Source organism: Anolis carolinensis, chromosome 2, assembly GCF_035594765.1.
Source record: "Anolis carolinensis isolate JA03-04 chromosome 2, rAnoCar3.1.pri, whole genome shotgun sequence".
NCBI lineage: Eukaryota > Metazoa > Chordata > Lepidosauria > Squamata > Dactyloidae > Anolis > Anolis carolinensis.
This window is the reverse complement of record NC_085842.1, coordinates 113,536,989-113,560,269: the sequence shown is the minus strand read 5'-3', so window position 1 is coordinate 113,560,269 and position 23,281 is coordinate 113,536,989. Positions and strand designations below refer to the sequence as shown.

The window sequence follows — 23,281 nt, the reverse complement described above, 5'->3', positions numbered from 1 at the left end:
TTCCGGTTATATAAAACAGCATGGTAAAATTGTGTCCCTTATATAAAATGGCAAAATAAGGTTTGCTTTTTGAAATTCTTTTTGTACAATTATCAAGTTATGGATAGTTGAATCTGTATGTGCAGAATCTGTGGGTATAGAGGACAAAACAAAATATTGACAATTATTTGCCCTAGAACTGCTAAGAAATCTTTAACACAATGCATTTAAATTCTATATTTAGGTCTAGTTGTCATTTACTGTAAGCTTTGGTCCCTTCTACACTGCCATATGAAATCCGTATTATCTGCTTTGAACTGGATTATATGACAATATAGACTCATTATCCAGTTCAAAACAGATAATGTGGATTATCTGCTTTGATAATCTGTTATATGGCCTTTGTCTTAAAATCATACAGTAGTTGTTTTTGTTTCCTATTGCTAAGAAGATATCTAGTTGGACTCCAAGATAATTCTGGATACTATCTACTTTCAAATGAAGACCATATTTGTTCCTCTGAGGTATTTTCATTTCCTAATCCTGAAACATAATATTTCATTGATATTAAATTATTAAATGCTGGGAATCTGATACTGAGAAACTGAGGGATGTTCAGACCATAGGCCTGCACTTAGTAGAATCATCCCATTGTGCTGGGTTTGCTCTTTTGAATCAAATCCCTGAAGGTAAAATGTGAGGTGTTTCCTCTCATTTGAGTATAGCCCAGGGAAAGTGAGGACCAGTTGTTAGGAGCAGGATGAGAAGACAAACGATGAATTCTGTCAGATTTATTGTCTAACTGTTATGGCTGCATGTTTTAAGAAAAATGGACTCATTTGCTCTGGATTCCCTACCAAGATCAGAATGAGATTTGTGGCAGGGAAGAGGGAAATGCAGTCAAGTTGAAACAGTAAGCAATCTTATACAATGCTGCTGTGAAGGAAGGGTGTTTTGGCACTATCAAAGTTGGCAAACCTGTACTGATATGATGAGGGTGAGGTATGGGGTGGCTTGCTGAGATTATTCAGTCACACTTGGTTGGAGGTATGTATTGGTAAGACTTATTGTCTACTGGCATGGTGGTAGTTTCATGCTTCGGTGACTAGTGATCAGGGCCGGCCCCACCATGGAGGCCACGTGAGGCCGCCGCTTCGGGCGCAGGTCCGGGGGGGTGCCGTCAGGCTGGGCGGGAGGCGGGGCACCGCCCTGACGGTGCCCCGCCTCCCGCCCAGTGCGCCCTGGCCTGGCTGGCCTTGCCCGGCCGGCTGCCGGCTGGTTAAGGCCAGCCAGGCCACAAGGCTTGCCCGGCCAGCTGCCACAAGGCCAGGGCGTACTAGGCGCGAGGCGGGGCACCGTCAGGGCGGTGCCCTGCCCCCCCGCCCAGCGTGCCCTGGCCCCGCCTCCCACGCCGCATGGGAGGCGGGGCCAGGGCGCAGGAGGCGGCGCCGGTGGGGGGGGCGCTTTTCAGCACCCCCGCTTAACATTAAAATTTATCTCCGGCCGGCCCTGCTAGTGATTTATTAAACTTGCGTCTAAGATCAATGGAATCATGAGTGTTGTAGTTTTACAAGGTCTTTAGTCTTCACTGCCAAAGGGTGCCTCAGCAAACCACAGATTCCAGGGTGAAGACCTGGTGGTTTCAGCAGGTTTTTGAGTAGTCACTTTGGTACTCCACCGATTTCTGGACCAGAATATACTGTAGAAGACTCTTCTACTCTGAAATGTTTTATGTTAATATATGTGGTTTATAGTCCCCATCCTCCTGATCAAGGTTGTTGTGTTATTTATTGTATTATCTAATTGTATAGTTTTAAATCTTATTTTAATATTATGTTTTATGCGGTTACGTAATGTACTTGTGTTTTTATGATTGGAAACCGCCCTGAGTCCTCTGGGAGATAGGGCGGTATATAAATAAAGTTTTTAAATATTATTATTATTAATAATAATATTAATATTCCATAGCATTGTGCCATGGCATCTAAAGCTGTGTCAAACTGCATTTATTCTACAGTATAGATGCACCCCTAAAAATTCTGTCTAGAAAACAGGTTTTATTATGGCATTCATTTTTTTCAAGGCAAAACATATTCCTACTTCCAAATCCTATACCCTATGCAATGAGCTATAGGAGACTATGTTATCTGGGTGGTCCTAGTTGGATATCTTCATTTCTCAACTGCTTGGCAGCAAACCTCTTTTCTGCCCCTAAGTAACTCTTGCATTGCCAACCTAGGAGAGCTTTCTGTGTAATCTTTTCCAGGGATTTGTGTGTTGTGTGGGCTCTCCTTGCTTCCCCTGGTATTCTTTGGTCCAAAACAGTGAGTAGTGTAAGGGCATCGAAACTTCTGCCTGTAAGGGCACTGGGGGCTTGTAGTACCAGGGTCATTGCTGGTTATGTTACTGGAGCAAACAGAGTGAGATTGCTGGGTTTTGATGCTGGGGCATGCCCACACCTTTGTGAAACCATTGATTCCTTTCATATGTAGGTGGCATGTGATCATGAGGGACACCACAGCTCTCTGTCCACTGGGAAGGGACACAGTTTCCAGGAATGGAGGGCATGTTTATGTTTATTATTTTCATTGTTGTGTGTTTCCCCTCCCTTCTCCTTTTCTGGGTTGAGTGAACATTGGCAGGCCTTCCAGTGGCTTCTCTGTAGCCCCAACATAATCACGTTGAGTATTGGATCGTTTTGTCAGCCTGCCTACAAATCCATCACAGTGTTCTGAAAAGTGCACAATCATATAGATTACTAAAATCTAATTCATATATGAGTCTGAGAGGGGTGGATCAGTTTGTTTTGTATAGGAATTTGTAAGTAGAAAATTCCTCAAGCATCATGTTCTGTTGCCATGCTAAATAGCCTTCCAGCGGTTTCTTTCAAATCAATATATCAATCCCTGCCTTCTTCATCTCTGCAGCTTCCAGCAATGTGCATCTTTGTTTGTTGCCCCTTCTCTCCCCCGGCCATCCTTCTCTTTGTCTCTCTGACACACAGAGCCTTGATTCAGACAGAGAGATGGAAAGGAAAACAGTATATTCATACATACTACTTAACAAGACATTTTCCTGTACATTGGATTCATAAATATACCATGTTCAACATTACTTAACTGTACAGCTTCCATCATATTCAGTTTCTATAAGCCTTCCATCAGTTCATGTGATTAGTTGTTCTCTCTCAGCCCATGTAGGCAGGGTTGGAGTGGGGTAGTTACAGTAGAGTCTTGCTTATCCAACCTTCGCTCATCCAACGTTCTGTATTATCCAGTGTAGTCTGCCTCCTGCCCGGATCCATAGCTGTTTCTCTAGGCAGCAGCACGCAGCAGGCCAATACACCCAACAACAACACAAGTGCAGCCACACTCCCAAACAAGTGGCAGACTTGTAACACATGATGTTTGGGTACTTAATTTGTAAAATCATAACTTAATTTTGTGTTTAATAGGCATTTTCTTAATCCCTCCTTATTACCCAACATTTTCACCTATCTAACGTTCTGCCCGCCCATTTATGTTGGATAAGCAAGAGTCTACTGTACTAATAAAAGCGCTGTGACAAAGGGCTTACAGAAAATATATACATTACAAAAAGTGTGTGAACAGGACTCTGCTTAAGCTTTTGTCTGATTTGGCAAGGCAAGTTCCAGGTTGCATTACTTCTTCTCTCCCATGGCTTGGAAGGATCCGTGGGCTGAGCAGTTTGTTAGACCCTTACAAATCAGACATGCTCATATCTCTTTCCAGTATCCTGGACAAAAACCCAAGAAATGTCAATATGACAATTGGTTTTTCACAATAAATAACAAAGCCCTAAAATACTGTTTAAGCTTTAGCAATAGTATGCAGCCATAAAACTATATCTTTGTAAGCTGCATGGGCGCAGAGACCTTTTTCTTTTCATTCTGTTGTCATGGCTGCAGCAACACAAGCAACAGTTCTCAATCTATAGGCAGCAGCTAGGACTGGGCACATTGCAAGGCTCATTGCCTGGAGCTCTAAGCCAGGGGTCCCCAAACTAAGGCCTGGGGGCCGGATGCGGCCCATCGAAGCTACTTATCCGGCTCCCATGGCACAAGGGCAGAAGGGGGTTGGACTAAATGACCCAAGGGGTCTCTTCTTCTCTCACAACCCTTATTATTATTATTATTATTATTATTATTATTATTATTATTATTATTATTATTATATTGTATGACACAGAAAACAAGATAGATATGCTGGATTTCGTATCACAAAATCACATTATTATTATTATTATTATTATTATTATTATTATTATTATTATTATTAACATTGAGGCTGGGTGGCCATCTGTCAGGGGTGCTTTGCTAGTGCTTTTGATGCACAAAGGCAGAAGGGGATTGGACTCAATAGCCCAAAGGGTCTCTTCCAACCCTTCTTCTTCTTCTTCTTCTTCTTCTTCTTCTTCTTATTATTATTATTATTAACATTGAGGCTGGGTGGCCATCTGTCAGGGGTGCTTTGTTTGTGCTTTTGGTGCACAAAGGCAAAAGGGGGTTGGACTTAATGATCCAAGGGGTCTCTTCCAACTGTCTTTATTATTATTATTATTAATAATAATAATAATAATAATAATAATAATAATAATAATAAACATTGAGGCTGGGTGGCCATCTGTCAGGGGTGCTTTGCTTGTCCTTTCGGTGCACAAAGGCAGAAGGGGATTGGACTCAATGGCCCAAAGGGTCTCTTCCAACCCTCTTTTTTATTGTTGTTGTTGTTGTTGTTGTTGTTGCTCGGTGACCAACTATAGTCCAGCACTCCAACGGTCCGAAGGATCATGAACCGGCCCCCTGTTTAAAAAGTTTGGGGACCCCTGCTCTAAGCAGTGCTGAGCAACCAGGTCTAGCCGCCATTTTAATTTCCCATTGTGCCCTAAAACAACATGGTGGCAGTGTTATTGGGAAATTTAAATCCCACCAACTAGGCCCAGCCTTCCATCGCTGCCTGGAGAACTGGATTTGTCACTTCTGCCCACCAGCCAAGAGATAAATGAACATCCTCAGACTTAGAGCTACTTCTGTCTTGTTCAGTTAGGAAACTCTGTAAAAACAGATTGCATTATATAAAAATCTATAAATCCCTCTAAAATTAATCTGGGCAATGCAGTCAAAACCACATAGCATTCTAATTATCCACTGAATATTCTGGTCTCATTACTAGTGAATTCCAATGAACGCTTGCTTCAGATCCTTCTGAATAGCTAATTGCCTTCAGTGGTTACTGTTTACAGTAATCATCTAAATTAATTTATGTATTTGTATGCATATGCACTGAAAAAAGCAAAAAACTACTCCAATAACTACTAATCCTTAAGAGCTTGTGTAAATCATTGAGGCTAGCTTTTGGTATGTTTCGTGCTGTGCCATGTTATATGGGATAGTGTTCCTTTGGTCTGAAACTCAATTCTGGTCTATCTATTTAAGCCGATTAAAACTATTCATTTTAGAGCACTAAGCAACTCATCTTTATGCCTAATGGGAATGCTAAGTCATCATTCTAAGGACTGGAAGCAAGCTGTCCCACTGCACTTATGCTAAAGCTTATTATCTCACTGGTTCAGTGTGTCACATAGCTGCACACATCTGTAAGCAAACACAAATGTCAGACATATAACTGGAGGGAAATCTACATCTTAAACCCCTTCTACACTGCCATATAAGATCCAGATTATCTGTTTTGAACCAGATTTTATGGCAGTGTAGATTCATATAATCCAGTTCAAAGCAGAATGTGAATTATTTGATTTGATAATCTGGATTATATGGTAGTATAGAAGGGGCCTAAGATTATTCAAGGGGAAACAAACAAGCCTTTCCAAAAGCACTTCCAGCTCATATTCACACCTCTCTACAGCCTTCTTCTCTGTTCCTTTCATCATTCACTGTTTTTCAGATAATTTAGCTTTTCTTCTCCATTTAAACACGTCACACCCTCTATTGCCTCCATACTATCTGGGTAGCACTGAGGCATCCCATCTGGATAGCCATGATATCTTTAATCAACGTTTATTATGCTCTCAGGCATAAACAGCCAAGGCATCTTATTTTGGAAGCAAAGACATCCATCTTTTATGGGCCACTGCTGCCCCCATTGTAAATTGACCTTAAAACAGCGCATCAAGCACACTGAGCAATGCTCAGACTGCAGGTCTGCGGTTGGTGATGCGTGCCATCAGCAGCACCATTAGAGAGTTCAGATTGTGGGGTAACCTGCAGGCAAGGAGGAGATACATCTCCAGAGCAATTTTTCTCACTGCTGTGATCTCCACAACACGGCAAAAGCCATTCACTAAAATTCACAACTTTAAAGAAGTGTCTCCTTGTATATGTTCGAGTGTGTTCATGTAGATCTACTTTCTCTTCCTTTTTTTACTGTTTTGTGTTGTTTTTTTAAATTTGTTGCCATATTAGTCCATTAGCCATGTTGCTTTAAAGAATTTCCAACCATTTATACCTTCATATTAATGATTAATTACAATTGGCCTAATAACATGGACTACAGTGCTGGCAAGTAGCTACACTGGGCAACGGACCTTCTGTACAGGCAGCTGGTATTGATATTCAGCATGAATAGTCTAACAGTGAAATCAGCACTGGAGTTTATCCTGAATGGATGTGCCACTGCTAATTTGCACATTTAATTAACTAAATTGGAGATTTTGACAGTTGTCAGTGTGGGAATTGTGACAAGTCCTATCTCCCTAATTGTGTCTTCCAGAAGCCTTTAAAAAAATAAATAATAAATAACAAAAAGGACCCGTCCTCTCCCCCAGTTCTGATTCTACCAAGCCCGAATGTTCAAACACAGACTACAATGAATATCCTTTGATTTGCCTTCTGATTCCCGGGTTTCTTTTTCAGCAGTCATTACCAATATATTTCCCATTTCCTTACTGCAACTGACAGGTGCAGAAACCATTTAAAGAGGTGGGGGATAAGATTGCTGGTTGAACAAAAATCTTGAGCCAATGCAACATATTACATGGAATTCAGATATGCCACCCCTGAGCTAAACAAGACCTCATATTCTGTCTCTGTATTAATGATATAATTTAAATCTTTGATGGGCTATATTATAACAACAAGTGAAGTAAGTGACCCAGGTCTATATGTTGTACTCTTTTCAAGCAGATTTCATTTCAAAGTAATAGCACTTCTTTACAAATGTCCATTCACAATATGAAGGTCTCTTCTGCCTCTTTAAAACCTCCATGTAAATGGGAGATGTAACAGTCTTAGCATCTCTGTTTTGTTTATTTCTTTACAGTTCCACTTGTCAGAAGGAGGAGAGAAGGGGTAAAGGAAACAATAAGATTAAAGGGCTATCATTGCTACCTTATTTTATATTTCTGTGTGCTGTGTATATATTATAAAACATTGTAAAAATATTAAAAGAAGGTACCTATGATATTTTCTCGGGGGGGGGGGGGGACCTACTGGTGTCTATTCTCTATCCCCCCCCCCCATTTTTGCATTCTCCTGAAGCACCGGTTATTTTTTAAGTGTCAGTTTTGCTCAAAACCCTTACCAAAACATCCCAAACTACAGCAAAACAAACAAATAAGCTACAATTAGTTTACCGATTCACCCTCAGGAACATATATATCCTGGTACCTTTTTGTAAAAAAAACGGTACACAAGGCAAAATGACAACTTCTGGTCTGCTGGGTAATGCAAGCTTACAAAATACAGTACAACAAATACATTAAAACATATATTGTAGTTAAAAACATTTTAAAATTGAGAAAACAATATTAAATAATTACAAAACCCAATTAAAATCATTCCGTAAATAGATTAAAACCAATAGAACAGCATTAATACAGCTCTTTTTCCCAATTCTAATGGCATATATTGCAAGTACAGTAGTGCTGCAATAAGATCCAGCACTGATGTAATGGTAAGAGCGTTGGACTATGCTCAGCCATCGGAATCCATTGGGTAACTTTGAGCAAGTCACACATTCTTGGGTCCATGAAAGCCAATAATTTTGATCTCTTCCATATACAAGGCAGCCTCCAGAATTACCTTAAGTTGTGTATCTAATTGTGCCAGAGTGTACTGAGTTGGGCCTATGCCACTTGGCAGAGGAATAGGATGATTCAGCAAGGATGTTTCAGTGTAGCCAATTTACCACCGCAGCACTGTTTCAGTGCAGGTATTTCAGTATGCTGAACTGTCACAGTTTCCTTTCTGCCCACTGAATTGTCCTAGATTTTTTTCTGTTTGCATGTACTAGATGAAATTGGACTCGTCCAGAACATGAGGAAGTAAAAATCATAACTCTTGCATGTCATTGTGGATGCCATTTTAAACTAGTGCTTCCCAGCCCTGGTTTTAATCTGCCATCAAACAATTAATTAGTTGAGTATGTGAATTAATTTATTAAACATGAACCAAACACAATATGCATCCAGGAATGAAATCCTCAAGCCATTAAGTCAAATAACAAAGGTCTTATTCATTCAATTTCTACCTGCAGTTCGTGGGCCTCTGAAAACATTTATTTGGGCTGGCAGCTCCCTTTGAATTGTGCTTCCAATTAGAGATAAATGTATTGGCCAGCTTCTGAACTTGCAGATGTAAAAACCTGTACTGTGCTGATTTCTGAAAAGATTACATCACACTTGTAGAGAGTGAGAAAGGCTTCATTCAGAAACACTCTGAATATGGGATAATTATATTATTGAGCTTAAATTGAAAGGTTATTGTGTGAGAAAGATGTTGGGTAAGAAAAGGATTCCTTGCTGAAAATCACTTTGTGCTTTTCTGAAAACAAAAAATGCAGCCTTTTCCCTGCTAGTATAAGAATTGGGCTACTATTGATTCAGCACTGTTTGTATTCTACAATCTTTTCCATGTAAAAGGAAGACGCTATTTGGTCAAGTAAGATAACCTACAACATGTTCCTGGCAGAAATTGATAAAATGTTGACTTTGTAAATTCTTTTAGAATAAAAAACAATTAGAATATAATAAGATAAAATAAAATATGTCACTTCTCAAGTGCACTAAATTGTCCAGTCGCTTTAAGGATGAGGACTCAAATGAATCACTGTACAGTTCTTGTTTGCTTGCAATATATGCCACTAGATTTGGAAAACAGAGCCTTGCATTTGCAGCTGCAGCCCAAGCTAAAAACCACATTTCTGTTCTTCTCAGCTTTTGAAGAAGCAATCAGGGCCTGCTCTAATTTATATTACCAAATACTCTCCTATTTCCATTGCTCTCAATAACATTGTTCTCCCATTGTTTCCCTCAGGACGGCCCAAGGAGGCAATGAAGGGCTCCTTTGGAATGCCGCACAGTAAGTGCTGGGTCAACTTGGAGGGAACGGATTAAAAACATGGCTGTTCCTGTCTGAAGAAGATTTATCTCGCACAGACTCACAGTAGCCAACAACCATGTCAAAAAAAGGACGCAGCAAGGCTGAAAAGCCTGAGGTACTGATTATGTCCTTACAAGCTGCCAATGAAGATCTCAGGACCAAGCTAACAGACATTCAAATTGAGCTGCATCAGGAGAAATCTAAGGTGAGTGAAGAAGTTCCAACTTTTCAAAAAGGGTGGGAATACAAATAAATAAAAATGATAGCATGTAGAAGGTGAGTAAAGAACAGGCAATTTAAAAGTGGTTATGATATAAATAATACAAATAAAAGTTGCCTACCTAGCAACAGAAGACTAGATAAATTATTTTTAAAATGTTTATTTTTATTGAACTTAATGTATTGCAGGTTCATTCACTGGCCAACACACATTTCAGTGCCTCAAATGTTAGACTTGTTTCTGGATATATTTGATCCGCTGATTTTTAAAAAATGACTCAAATTTTCCCCTATCAGGTCTAGTTTTTGAGATAAAGAGCATATGTTGGAATCACAGACGCCTTAAAGGGTCAGACTTAAAAGTGGCTTCAAAACAGAGTTTATAAAAACAAAAGTAAAGGGACGCAGAAAAACTAAAATGCAGTTCCACTGGTCAAAACTCAAAAAACCAAACCAGACCTGGTCCAAAAGGTAAACAGAAGGATAATCCAGATTGGTTGACTTGTTGCTCTTTGCATCCAGTTAAAGCGCTCTGAGGCAAAACAAAAAGGTACAGTACACAAATGGTTAACAAAAGGAGTCACAGGAAGGGAAGTGTCGTCAGCCGAAGTCAAGGGTCGAAGCGGGAGAAATCCGAAACAGCATTGCTCCAGTGTCCGCAGAAGCAGCGTCTTTAGCCAAACCGGTCCAGGTCCAATCTGTAGATCCGAATCCAACGCCGAACACAAAACAGGCAGCAGCAAGTCTACAAGAATCTTTACCAATACACAGCACCCAGCACACGAACACACATCAACACCTTGCCTTCTGCAAAGACCCCTCACCCCTGAACCCACTTTTATCTACAAACTATCATCAGAAGATGAACTGACCACCACCCTATCACCATACCCCACAGCTGCTCCCAGCTCTTCACATGAATTCCCTTGCCTTTCCCTCCAATTCCTCCATCTCCTGTCAAGACTTAGATCCCCCCCAAGAATCAGTTGGATCCCCTGATTGCCAGTCGTCACCCCCAGAGAACCCCATAAAAAGCATGACAGCAATATTTAAGAAGCTAAAGCTGATGCAGTTTAACCAATGCAATTTTCTGAATCAGCACCCCAAATAACCCCAGGAACAGGCCTAAAAACAAAGGCACTACAATTATTTTTGGTTGGTTGGATTGTGCTATTTTCTCCAGAGCACATGCCAAGTGTATTGCCTCAATTTTCTTCTTATTGTAGTTGACTATAGTAGTTTCTAGCATTCATTTGGGGCTAGAAACAGAGATTGTAAAATGAGTCCTACAGAAAATCAAATCTAAACATTCCCTAAAGCCAAGAGGTCTAAACTGAGATTGTCATACTTTGGAAATAATATCACGAGAAGTAATGACTCACTAGAAAACAAAGCAATGCTTGGTAAGGTAGAAGGCAGTAGGAAATGAGGAATACCATATTCCGGATAGTTAGATCCAGTCAAGAAAACCACGGCACTGCAATGAAATCTTCTAGGAGTCCCCAAATTCCAGGAATTGTAGTGACTTAAAAATTTGGATGACCATTTAGAAATACAGTTTAATCAACCAAAGAAAGAAGGCAGGCAAAGTTAACAAGTAAATGCAAATACAGCAATGTAAATATTGTGAATGATTTTCATTGTCTAACTCTAAAATGCTAGAAAATTGGTGTCTTAAGGATAATGTCATTTAGCAGGGCAGAATTCTTTTTGGTGGGCAATGTTGTCATTTTGCCCTCCCCTCCAGTCCCAATACATGCCTATGTTAGATCATGTTCCTATCTCATTACCCGTAATCCACCTATCCTGAAGGGAATTATTATACATGCAACCAGTCTCTTTAGCTTTGACAAAATAGACTTGAGATATAAGGTCCTATGTAAGTTATTGTCCCAAGTAAATTTTCAAGATAATGAAATGGTTAACAGGCCCATTCTCATATGCCATACCCAACAACTATCCAGATTTGGCAGGTATCGTCTTGATTAATCGTCTGCTATTCCATTTTAATGCTCCAGCTTTTTCTCTCCTCCCACTTTCCATTTTATTTTCATCTTAGTGAAATTGCTGCAAACTGAGTTCACAGTGCAAAATTTGTTAGCATTTAATTAACTTTGATGGTTTTCTGTTCTTGTTTGTTTGTTTGTGATCCCTGGAATGTGCCAGAAGATACAAGTGGCTACTGCATCTGCTGCAGTTGTTCACTCTTAGTATAGCCAAACCAATTTTTTGTTTTCTTCCTACCACCAGTCCTATGTAGTGTGCAAAAGGATCATGGCTCAGCGTTGCCAGTTTGAATTTGCAGCCCATCCATACTAGTAATTTGCTAAGGTGCCTCTTAAGAAAGAAAAAAAAATGTCTCTCTGTTTGGAGAGTTGTCATTGACATCTATGTCCCAGACTCTTTTATTGTTTCACCAATAAGCATGGCTTCAGGCAAAACAAATCTAGGCTGCTGATAGATTCCATAATTAAGCAGCAGTGCTTTAGCTTCCACGAAGTCTTTCATCCTGAAAACCTCTCTGGGTTGTCCATACATCAAGGTTACCAGTAACCTCAGGGGACAATCAACCAATTCTGTGGCAATCAGTTTCTTTCACAGGGAGACAATTGAGATGAAAGAAGGAGCTCAGTGTTGCATTATTATCTAACAGAATAGTGTCCGCCAGAGAGTTTCTTCTCTTGCCCTCCAGTAAGATTCATTGCCATTAGTTTGCAGTCAGTTTTAACAACAGAAGATCATTTTAAATTAGAGGAAAGCAATGATGCTTTGGCTGAAATCCTTCCCACAATGTGTAAGTAGAAGTCCCACTCTGTATTTCAGCATTTAGTAGAAATAGAGCAATGAGGTGGTAGTGGTGTTGTTGGGGTTGTCATGGTGTTTGAAGTGTTTCCTTTTTGCTTGTAATAGTAAGAAATACAGATAACTCTTATACAGTTAGCCCTCTGTGTTCATATGTTCTGATGGAATGGATTATACCATCTGTGGCTTAAAAATTATTCAGAAAAATATTTCAAAAATCAAATTTTGATTTTGCAACATCTTGAGCACTATGTATATTTGTTGTAGCCTCTCATCTCACAGAGAATTTCTCTGACACTTGTTTGAGTTCTCCATTTTATATAAATGATATTTTAGAACACCTTTGTATATCATGGAACCTGGGCATCCATAGATTTTGATATTCATGAAGGCCTTAGAACCAAACCCCAATGAATAGTAAGGGTCCACAATAATCTTATGTATTCTGAAGGGAAAGGTAAGTGAAATCCCACACTCCTGCATGGTGATCCAAGGTTGCATCCCACGTTTTATGAACTGCTCATGCAATAGATCTCTATTTTTATTTGTTTTTTACCCTTAGAGCTCCATGTGTGCCTTTCCCCAAATCAGCATCCAAATATCCCCTAATTCTCTCAGGCAAATGTGGGAGTACAGAAAGGACTACAGGAGGTGATTAATTCCCCCTGTGAGCAGATTTTGTCCCCTCAGCGGACCAAAACCACATGGGTTTTTCCTACTGCAAAATTTCCAGGGCAAATGCCAGAAAAATCAGCCAAAATCTTTTACTAAGGCTGGAGTGACAAGCATTTTGAAAGCCACAGCACACCAAGATAGTCCACCTTCACTTTCCCCAGAAGAGAAGTGCGGCCATTACCAGAATAAATTGTTATACCCTTAATTGTTATGTTTGAATTTTGCCCTTTGTTGTTCTGGTTAGTGAAACCTTTGAATATGTATATTGTTTATTCATAAAATCTATAGACCACTCCATATCAGGATTTTGGAGTGGTGCACAAACACTTTTAATTTTTTAAAATAAAAATGCATTTATAAAACTAGCTGCAGTTTCTGGATTTCATTACCACTTGAAAATATTTGCATATTTTTGGCATACAAGAACAAACACAAGTATCTACAATTTTTTAAAAAAATCTTCTTGCAAGTACAAAGGCATACCACAAGAATACGTTTTTGGCTTAGTATTAAAGTAGGGACTGGGATTTCACATTAAAGTCCAATATCTGTAGCTATATTCATTCAGTTGTATTCATCTATTTTTCTTCTCTTTCTTCTCTTCTCCTCCTGTTAGTACCTTCAAGATTCAATACACAGTGTTGTTGATTAAATGCACCCAGGGAAAGAGGTCTCTTTTTTTACTTCGTTTACTCTGAAAGGTGCCAAGTACATCATCACAGTAATAATCTTTACTCCACTGGGAAGAAACAAATTCTTAGCACAGATTACTACCACAATCATAAAGACAGAAAAGACCACAAAGACCATTTAATCCAACCCCCTGCCATGCAGAAATATACAAACTGATGGCCATCCATCCTCTGTTTAAAAAAACCACTGGAGAAGGAGATGCCTTCACACTCTGAGGCATTGTCAAGCAGTTTTTATTGTCAGGAAGTTCTTCCTAATATTTAGGTGGAATCTCTTTTCCTATAGTTTGAATCAATTATTCCATCTCCTTGTCTGTAGAGCTGCAGTAAACCAGCTTGTTCCTTCCTCGAGATGACATCCTTTCCAATATTTAAACATGACTATCATGTAACCTCTTGATCTTCTCCAGGCTAAAAATATCCAGCTCCTTAAGCTGCTCCTCAAAACGCATTTTCCAAAACTTTTACCATTTAGGTCACCCTCCTCTAGCCACATTCCAGCTCATCAATGCCTAACTAGGGCATATGAAGAAGTAAGACAAAACATTAACATATAAATAATTAGGGAGGTGGAGATTGTAAAAATAGAATCACAATAATAAACATTATAACATATCGCAGATTAAAGTTTTAATCCAACCTTCCCCACCATGAGATCAAGATGATCACCAACAGCATAACTGCAATGTTTCCTACACAAATTCGTGAAAAAAGTACTCTATTTCATTGCATAATATTTGCTACCACACAATGGTCCCAGAACGGGCTTTTTTTTCTCACAGGTAGTTTTAAACAAAAGAAATGAGGAGTTCTCCCTCCTCCCTTCTCTCCTCAAAGACAAGTTTATACAGATGGGAAGCTCTCTCCCCCTCCTCTTCATCTTTTGGTTAAGATAGTTTTTTAAAAGGGGGGGGGGGGGATAAAACAAATAAAATAAAATATACTTAAGTAAATAAAATATCGTAAAAGAATTATAAGCATAATATGCATTAAGCAGAGAAAGTTCTAAACTATATGGGAAGCATCTTATTATTATGCTTATTGTTATTTTAGATTAGCAATATGTAAAATATTAAAATTCTCAATGATATTACGTATAAGCTGTATTAAGACATCAACAATTTCTCTTTTCTTTCAAAAAAAAAATACAATGTACTTTCCCGACTTAGATACTGTTCTCAAGATTGTATATGCTGTTGGAAATAAATAAATAAATAAATAAAAAGAAACCAGAAAACAGAAGGCACCAATTGTATTTCATTATGTAGTAGTCACGCCCCTTGTGTGACTACTAACGTGTGACCACTATACAATGACATGTGTTTAAAATATATGAAGAGATTACTCAGGAGTGTCTTAGCTAAGAAGGAACTATACTTAAATCTGTCCCATTAAGATCATTGCTCCACCCACTAAACCAAGCTGTATCCTATTAGATCTATACTGACACTGAAATCCATTTCTGCTTCATAGATATGGACAACTAATTGGGATCACACTTTCTGACACCACATCCAATATTTGTGCATCTTCCACCTTCCACAGAATGGAATATTGGGCAGTAGAAACAGTACTAGGCACATGCAGCTATATTCTAGTAGGATCTCCATTTTGTAATAAAGAAACTCTGAATGCATAGTTTTTCTGTAGGGTGAAAAGTAAATACGTGCATCTGTATACACTACAAAATTATACTTTGATACTTTGTATCATGGCTGCATCCTATGGGATTATAAGATTTGTAGTTTTGTAGGGAACCAGCATGGTGAAGCAATTTGAGCATTGGAATATAACACTGAAGAGTAAGGTTGAAATCCCTGCGCAGCCATGGAAAATCAGTGGCTTTGGGCAAATTACAGCTTCTCAGCCTCACAGGAAGACAAAGGCTCTAAACAAATCTTGTTAATGAAACCCCATAATAAGTTTGTCTTGAGTGTAACAATAAGCTAAAATGACTTGAAGGCCTACAGCGACAAAGGTAATTCAAATTATCCATAATAATTTATGTTTGGGAGATTGTATTAGAGAATTCTAAGTACCCCCCCCCCCCCCCACGCGAACTACAAGATCCACAGAAGAGAGTTGTGGCAGGTATTACATAAATATCCATAGTTTATGTTTTCTGATATTCCATTCAATGAGTAAACATTGATGGTGGGTTCAACAAATGTGTCATCTTCAAAAGCTGTATCAGAATAACTCTTGTCTCAGGCAAGCCATTCTCCAGCTTTAGTTATGAAGCAACGACTTGGTGACCTGTATTAAAATAAAATGGCATTTTGAGAATTCTTCATCTCATTAGCAATTATCTGGTTTATGACAAGTACAATATCCACAGAGATATAAACAAAAAGTAGGAGAGGAGAAAACCTATTGCCTTGATACATAATTGTAAGATATGGTGTGATGCTTTCTGATTTTGGCTATTTCTGTTCTTTCAGTGCAACTTGACATCAAACTTCTTGTTTAAGCACCTGAGTCACTTTATTCTCTGGCAACCAAGTTTTTTGTTTATATATATTCCTAATAGTATGAAAATTCAGTCCCTTCACCACACATACTATGTTTGTGGTAACCTCCTTGGGTGTCATTTCCAGTCCTTGAAGAACTATGCTTACCCAATAAAGAGAAGAAACTCAACAGACTCCTGGTTAGACAGCTAAACACCAGGAAGGCAAGTTTGCTAGGCAAGCCAGGATCTGAGCACAAGGAGAAATAGTCCCTCAGGTTTCAAGAAAAGTGTAAGTAGAAGCAGGTAGCCATACTCTCCTCAGATTTTGTGTGGGGCTGTAATTAAACACCACTGGGAAGCTAGATAGATAGGGCAGGGAGCCTTCAGTGTTATAAATTATGTCATAGCACTTGAAACATCATATTTAATAGTGGATGTCATCTCAGAAGCTACTGTTGCTGGGTTGTTGTTGTTTTTTTGCAATTCAATGTTTGCTTTTATTTTATTTTTTTATAAATAATTTTTATTGCAAGATTTGTAAGCAACAATGTTATATTTTCTTTAACATATAGATATCATTTTTCTTGATAAAGTAAAAATGGGGGGGGGGAATGAAAGGTGAACAAGGAAGGGGGGAGAGAGGGTGGGTCGGGCAGGGAATATGAGGAACGGGGTAAGAGAAGGTAGAAAAAAAGAGAAAAAACTTTTTAAAAAACAAACAAAAAAACCCTATAAATACAGTTGCTATAATTTTCCTACTGCTTTCAGAGCCCATACCGTGGCATTTTTTCCCCAGTACGTTATCCTTTGTAATTGCATAGATAACTATACATTTGCCTTTTAGAATCGCCCTGGGCTTCTCAATAATCTAACTTTATATACATATTTATTTTTTTCTTTTTGTAAGTAATCTAGCAGTGGTTTCCAATCCGTTCTGTTAATTGGTGTTCTATCCTGGGCCAGTTTTTGTGTAAAAAGATCCATGTTCATAATGTCCAATACTTTAGAGATCCATTTTTCAGTATTAGGAGTTTCCTTACTTTTCCATCTCTGTGCCAATATAATTCTAGCCGCTGTCGTTAAATAAAATATACGTTTATCTGTATTTTTGTCTACATGTGGCTCTGTAATTCCCAATAAAAAAGTTTCAGGTTTGAATTCAAATTATTTTGTAAGATTTTCGTCATTTTTAATACACTTTGTACCATAATTTTTTTTACCCCACTGCACTCCCACCACGTGTGGAGGAAAGTGCCAATTTTCCTTCCACATTTCCAACACTTCTCGTCTGTTTTTCCTTTATTATATAATGCCAGTTTCTTCAGAGTTGCTGTTTTTGATTCTCTGACTGGTTTAGACCTTTGATTTTGTTTTATGGTTCTGTTGAACCCTTGGATATTTATGATGGTAGCAACTTGCAGTTGTGGACTGTTACTCTCCTGAAAGATTTCCAGATCTACCAACAATGAACTTGGTTTCTCTCAAGCATGGCTCACACACCATGTACTGTTCCCAGATGGACTTAACGGCATTTAAGTCGGAGAAGCAGCCTTCAAATTATCCCTCAAATTTTACTTATGGCATGTTATGCAGGAAAGTAGGCCACGTAGAAGTGGGAACAGCTTAGAAATCAACTGAAAATATCTTGACAGATGGTGGAATAAGCTATAGTTGCTGGCACCCACAGGAAAATTACCAAATCTGTTAGGAGACATTTGATTTGACTCAATAGGGGATGTTTCCTGTGGCCAATGTTTCCCATTTATCAACTATGCTATCACAAAGAAAATGATGTATACTATCCCAGGTGTACTTAGTAACATATAGCAGGGTCTGCTGGGATAATTAACATGATAAATTGTATATGAATTATCTTGGCAGTACGTGGTATTGCAAACCCTGGGCATAACATTTTGATATATACTCTATTCTTGTCATGTTATTTTTTTTTATTATATGTGCATTATTTTGCCATTCTTGGAGAGATTGTATCAAACTTTTAATTAAAATTCACAATAAAATAATGATTATAATGACAGCACAAGTGCACAAAAGGAACCCATCCAATGCTTGCTGTTCACCACAGGAGGACCCATGGAGATAATCTTTTTGCAGTGGTGCTTTATTTGAGGAATACCCTCCACAGAGAACTTATATGTCATTTTAGTCATTTAAGTCATTTTAGCATGAGGCAGAAATTCCACGTCTGCCCCTAAGATTTAAATATTGCCCTCTTTTGACATTTATAATCCTTTTAAACGGTTATGATTTTTAAAATCACGTTTATACTGTATTTTAATTCTATCTCTCTCCCATCCCCTTTTTTCTTTTTTATCCTTTTTTTGGAATATGCGGTATTAAATTATTCATTCCTGAAAGAACAAGCAACTTAATCAATTTTCTTCCTCCTGCCAAACATCTACAAAACTATAAAATTTTCAAAGGAGTCTCATGAAGGAAGGAAGAGAGGAGATCCAACGTTCAAAATTAGGAGTGTGTGGGAAAGCAGGTGAGGATCTGGAGGCTATAGCCTTCTGGGATCCGCTCCTGACTCATCCCTCTCCTTTCCCTGTGTAAGGTTTGGGGAGAGAAGCCAGACTAGAATCAGGAAGCTATTGCCTAACCATCTGGGCTCTGTTGGCTGGCTCACAATGATGCAGACATCATCATTATACACCAGCTATGATAATGATCTTTCTCTCTGAATTACTTCCCTTCTCCAGACACGGAGAGACGAAATAACAGAGTCTAGTTGGAGATATGGAATATCCTCAGGCATATTTTGGGGCTTGTCAAGAATTCTTGTTGAAGGTTTTGGACACTCTTAACCCCCCACCCCCACCCCAAGCATTTTTTCTTTCCACCTTTGCTTTTTTCATATGCTTCCATAATTACCAAATGAAATATAGGCAACTATTTAGAAATAGGCAAATATGTCACTACAATCTAGTTAAGGCTATAAGAAACAAAGTTAAGCATGTAAAATTAAAGCATGATTTAGCAGCTGTAAAACTATGTGAATCAGTACCCAATTAAGAGTTAGGAACTATAGTCAAACAACAGTAGAGCAAATTGTTAATATGTCACAACATTGTAGATGCAATGTCATTGAATTTACTCTTCAGAAATGTTCTGAAAAATAGGAACTATTGTTTGTGAAGTCATAATCTTTTGCCTTGCCCTGTGGGTGATAGATACTTCCCGAGGCAATTCTACAACCTAGAGGGAGAAATATTTGAACTGGATGTTCATAGGAGGAAAGGTTTGATTTTTACTTTGTACCAACATCTCCACTGTCCTTTATGAAACAAGCAACATGTTTCACTTGAATAGCTATGAGATACTATGAGATACATGTTCCCTAGCTGCTAATAAGCATGAATAGAGAAGTGGCTGGGTATCACAATAACTTGTCTTGACAACAATGGGTGCCCTGTTTTCTCAATTTTGACATACAGTAGAGTCTCACTTATCCAACGTAAACGGGCCGGCTGAACGTTGGATAAGCAAATATGTTGGATAATAAGGAGAGATTAAGGAAAAGCCTATTAAACATAAAGTTAGGTTATGATTTTACAAATTAAGCACCAAAACATCATGTTATACAACAAATTTGACAGAAAAAGTAGTTCAATACGCAGTAATGCTATGTAGTAATTACTGTATTTACGAATTTAGCACCAAAATATCACGATGTATTGAAAACATTGACTACAAAAATGCGTTGGATAATCCAGAACGTTGGATAAGCGAGTGTTGGATAAGTGAGACTCTACTGTACCTATCAAGTAGCTTGAGGAATGTAAAAGCCTCAGAGCACCTTCTTGCCACTGCTCAGTTAAGTTATTTTATCCATTCTTCTTAAAAGTGCCTTCCCAAGCTTTCCTTTTGTTTTCTGCCTCAGGCAACAAAATACTTTAAGCTGGCCCTGAAGAAATGTCCTTGAGTAGGTAGCATTTCCGTTAATGTATTTTCAGTGAAGATGGATGGATAAATGTAAAATATTACTTTGTGTTTTGCCTGGTGTTAAATAAGATGATACAGATGGAAGTTTACAGTTCCAAAGAGAATTGTCCAGTTGAACTATTACTAGAAACAGAAATAGTAATAGCAAACCCCCCACCCCACCTCGAACAAATTTTTCCAAGAAAATCTGTGATAGGTTTGCCTTAGAATTGCCATAGGTTGAAAATGACTTGAAGGCATTTAACAGCAACTAAGTAGTGGCCAGCCCAGCACCCACAGTGTCAGATAAAATCCCTGACTATAGGCTGAACAAAATGCTAAAGCCTATCAGGAGGTACTGTTAATTTGTTGTTATGTACCCTCGAAATGTTTCTAACTTATGGCATCTCTGTCTTCAGGTTTTCTTGGCAAAAATCAATCCCGAAGAGGTTTGCCATTATCTTTCCCTAAGGCTGAGAGAGTTTGTTTTGCCCAAGGTCATCCAGGGGGTTTCTGTGGCTGAGTGGGAATTCAAATCATAGTCTCCCAGAATCCTAGTAAAATGCTCAGACCAGTTCATCACTCTGGCTCCAGTACTCTTAATTATTGCTTATTTATAAAACTGTTTCCCCTTTGCTGTTCAATGAAAAGCCGCCAAAACACAGCTACTCTTCCAGACCAATAAAATGAAATGATCATCTTATGATCTTACAGGCTCCAAACAAAGGACTCAGGCAGAGAAAGAAAAAAGAGGACAGGAGAATGAAGCATATTGATATCAATCCACTTGTTGGTCCCAACTAGACTGGATCCATTGAATCAATGAAACTTGTATAATTTAACAAGTTCACTTTTATTCTGTAGGTCTGCTCCAGTTGAGGCTGGCGCTACACTGCCATATATTTCAGATTATCAAAGCAAATAATCCACATTATCTGCTTTGAACTGGATTATATGTAGATTCATATAATCCAGTTCAAAGCAGATAATGTGGATTATTTGCTTTGATAATCTGAAATATATGGCAGTGTAGCGCCAGCCTCAACTGGAGTAGACCACAGAATCAAAGTGAACTTGACTTTCCTGCCCTTCTTTCCCTTTGCAGTAACCTTAGTGACTTTCCAGTGGGTAATGTACTATTTAATGTTTATACATTGAACAGTATAAACATTAAATAGTAATACATTAAATTTTGTTCTATCAATTAAAATAGTTGTGTCAGGTGACTCACCAGTAGGGCAGTGTCCTTTTTGCCTTCATCATGTTTTTTTTCCTTTTTGCATAAAGCACTTGCATCTTTTGATTTAGTACTTTAAACCTACCATCCATATGTACAATATGTTAGAATACATAGTAAGAACACAGTAACAACAAAAATCCTAGATTTGCCTCTGCCATTCAGAAAGATTGCAGTAGAGGCTGTGTGAAAGTCCCTCAAGAAAGAAAGCAGATTAACTTGCACGTTTTAAGAAAGGTGTGAATTGCTTAGGATTCACTGTTCACATTTTGGCAAAGCTGAGGTTGAACCGGTTGCTCAAAGCAATCACACTCTTTGACAACCCCAAGTAATTTGCAATTATACAACAATGACACATTCTGTGAGTATAGAGGATTACAGAATCTCTGTGGTCATAACAGTAAAAATACAAGATGGTGGTTATGATTGTGATGGATCAACTTTTATCATCATTCCACTGTTTTCCCATGTGGGGCCTCAAGGTAGCTTATAAAAGATAAAACAAATAAAACTAAAAAGTTAGAAATGTAATTAAATTATCAATAAAGTCAAAACCACTGAACATATGACTATTGAAAAGGAAGCAATTAATAGGCAATGCAGCATACTATGGAAGGGCCTTTCCCACTAAGCAATTAGGGTGGTTCTACACAGACAAAAAAAAAGTTTGGAGCCATTGTCTGAGAGGCTGGTTCCAGCCTGGTTCCAGACTGCTTTGGGACCCAACAAAGACTCCTTGAGCCAAAACACCCCACTGCTCAGCCATGCCAAAACCAGCAGCCAAGGAATCCCATTGCTCAGCCATGCCAAAACCAATTCAGCTCCATTGTGCCTGTGTCACTGCTGGCTACAGCAGCAACATAGCCACCTTATCCTGGGTGGTAGTCCTTCCACTACTGGATCCTATTCCTTCCTACTAGCATGAAAGAGGATTGGAGGATGAAGAGGGAAGCCCTCCTCTTCTTCCCCCATCCCTCATTAGCAGATCACATACCCACCCACCCCCACCCCCTCCAAGGATATGGTAGGCGATCGTGTCACTGCTCTAGCCAGCATAGACACGGGGACAGAGAGTGGGAGGGGACAGTCATCCAGCTTTCCTGGATGTGAGATGGCTGTTGAGACAGCTGCAGCCATCTCTTCTTTAAACCAGCTGCCACTGTCTGGACAGACCTTAACTCAGTGAAGAACCTGACTCCTGCTTAAAGAATCAGATTTTTATCTGAAATAGCTTAACCTGGGGTGAAAACTGTGTTAAGCTGCTTTTCCCGGCTTACGCCAGCTCGACCCCTGTTCACTGTATAGCCACCCGAGGGCTGATCTGATCCCACAATGGTCTAAGCAGTCAGTGTTAATGGGGCCTTAGTCTTCTAAGGTCTTTATTTGGTTCTTATGTGTCTTGAAGTTTTTCTGACTTATGGCAGGATTTATTCAGATGGGCTTTGCTTTTGCCTATGAGTCTGAATGGGGATAGGGACAGGACGCCAACACCAATGTGATGGGGAAGGAGAAAAGGTGAGTGGGACATCCATGAGACACCCCCCACACCTGCCCTTTCGCCGACAACTGCTGGTGAAATGGCACAGCCCCAGGGGCCATGTGAAGAAGTCCTTGGTCTCTAGAGTCATAGTTCAATGCTCAAATCACTACACCATGATGGCTTTACTTCTAAGACCATGTTGTTGTTGCTGTTGTTGTTGATGATGATGACAACGATGATGATGATGATGATAATGATGATGATGTTTTTGTTGTATACCTTTGAGTCATTTCTAAGGTAAACCTATCACAGAGTTTTCTTGGCAGAATTTGTTCAGATGGGGTTTGTCCTTGCCTTTCTCTGAGGCACCCCCAATAGATTTCCAGGGTTAAGTGGAGCTTTGAACCCTGGATTCCTACTGTTTTAGTCATACAGCCATACT

The 23,281-nt window shown here is 39.0% G+C and overlaps 1 protein-coding gene across 1 annotated transcript in view; it reads left to right on the top strand.

Annotated features, from left to right (window-relative positions):
• LOC100560702 (janus kinase and microtubule-interacting protein 2) overlaps nt 1-23,281 on the top strand; it is a 124,388-nt gene that overhangs the window by 59,546 nt on the left and 41,561 nt on the right. The window contains exon 2 of the mRNA XM_003217438.4: nt 9,272-9,542. Within this exon, the coding sequence (XP_003217486.1) occupies nt 9,414-9,542 (129 nt within the window). The 5' untranslated portion in view covers nt 9,272-9,413. The remainder of the gene's footprint in view (nt 1-9,271; nt 9,543-23,281) is intronic.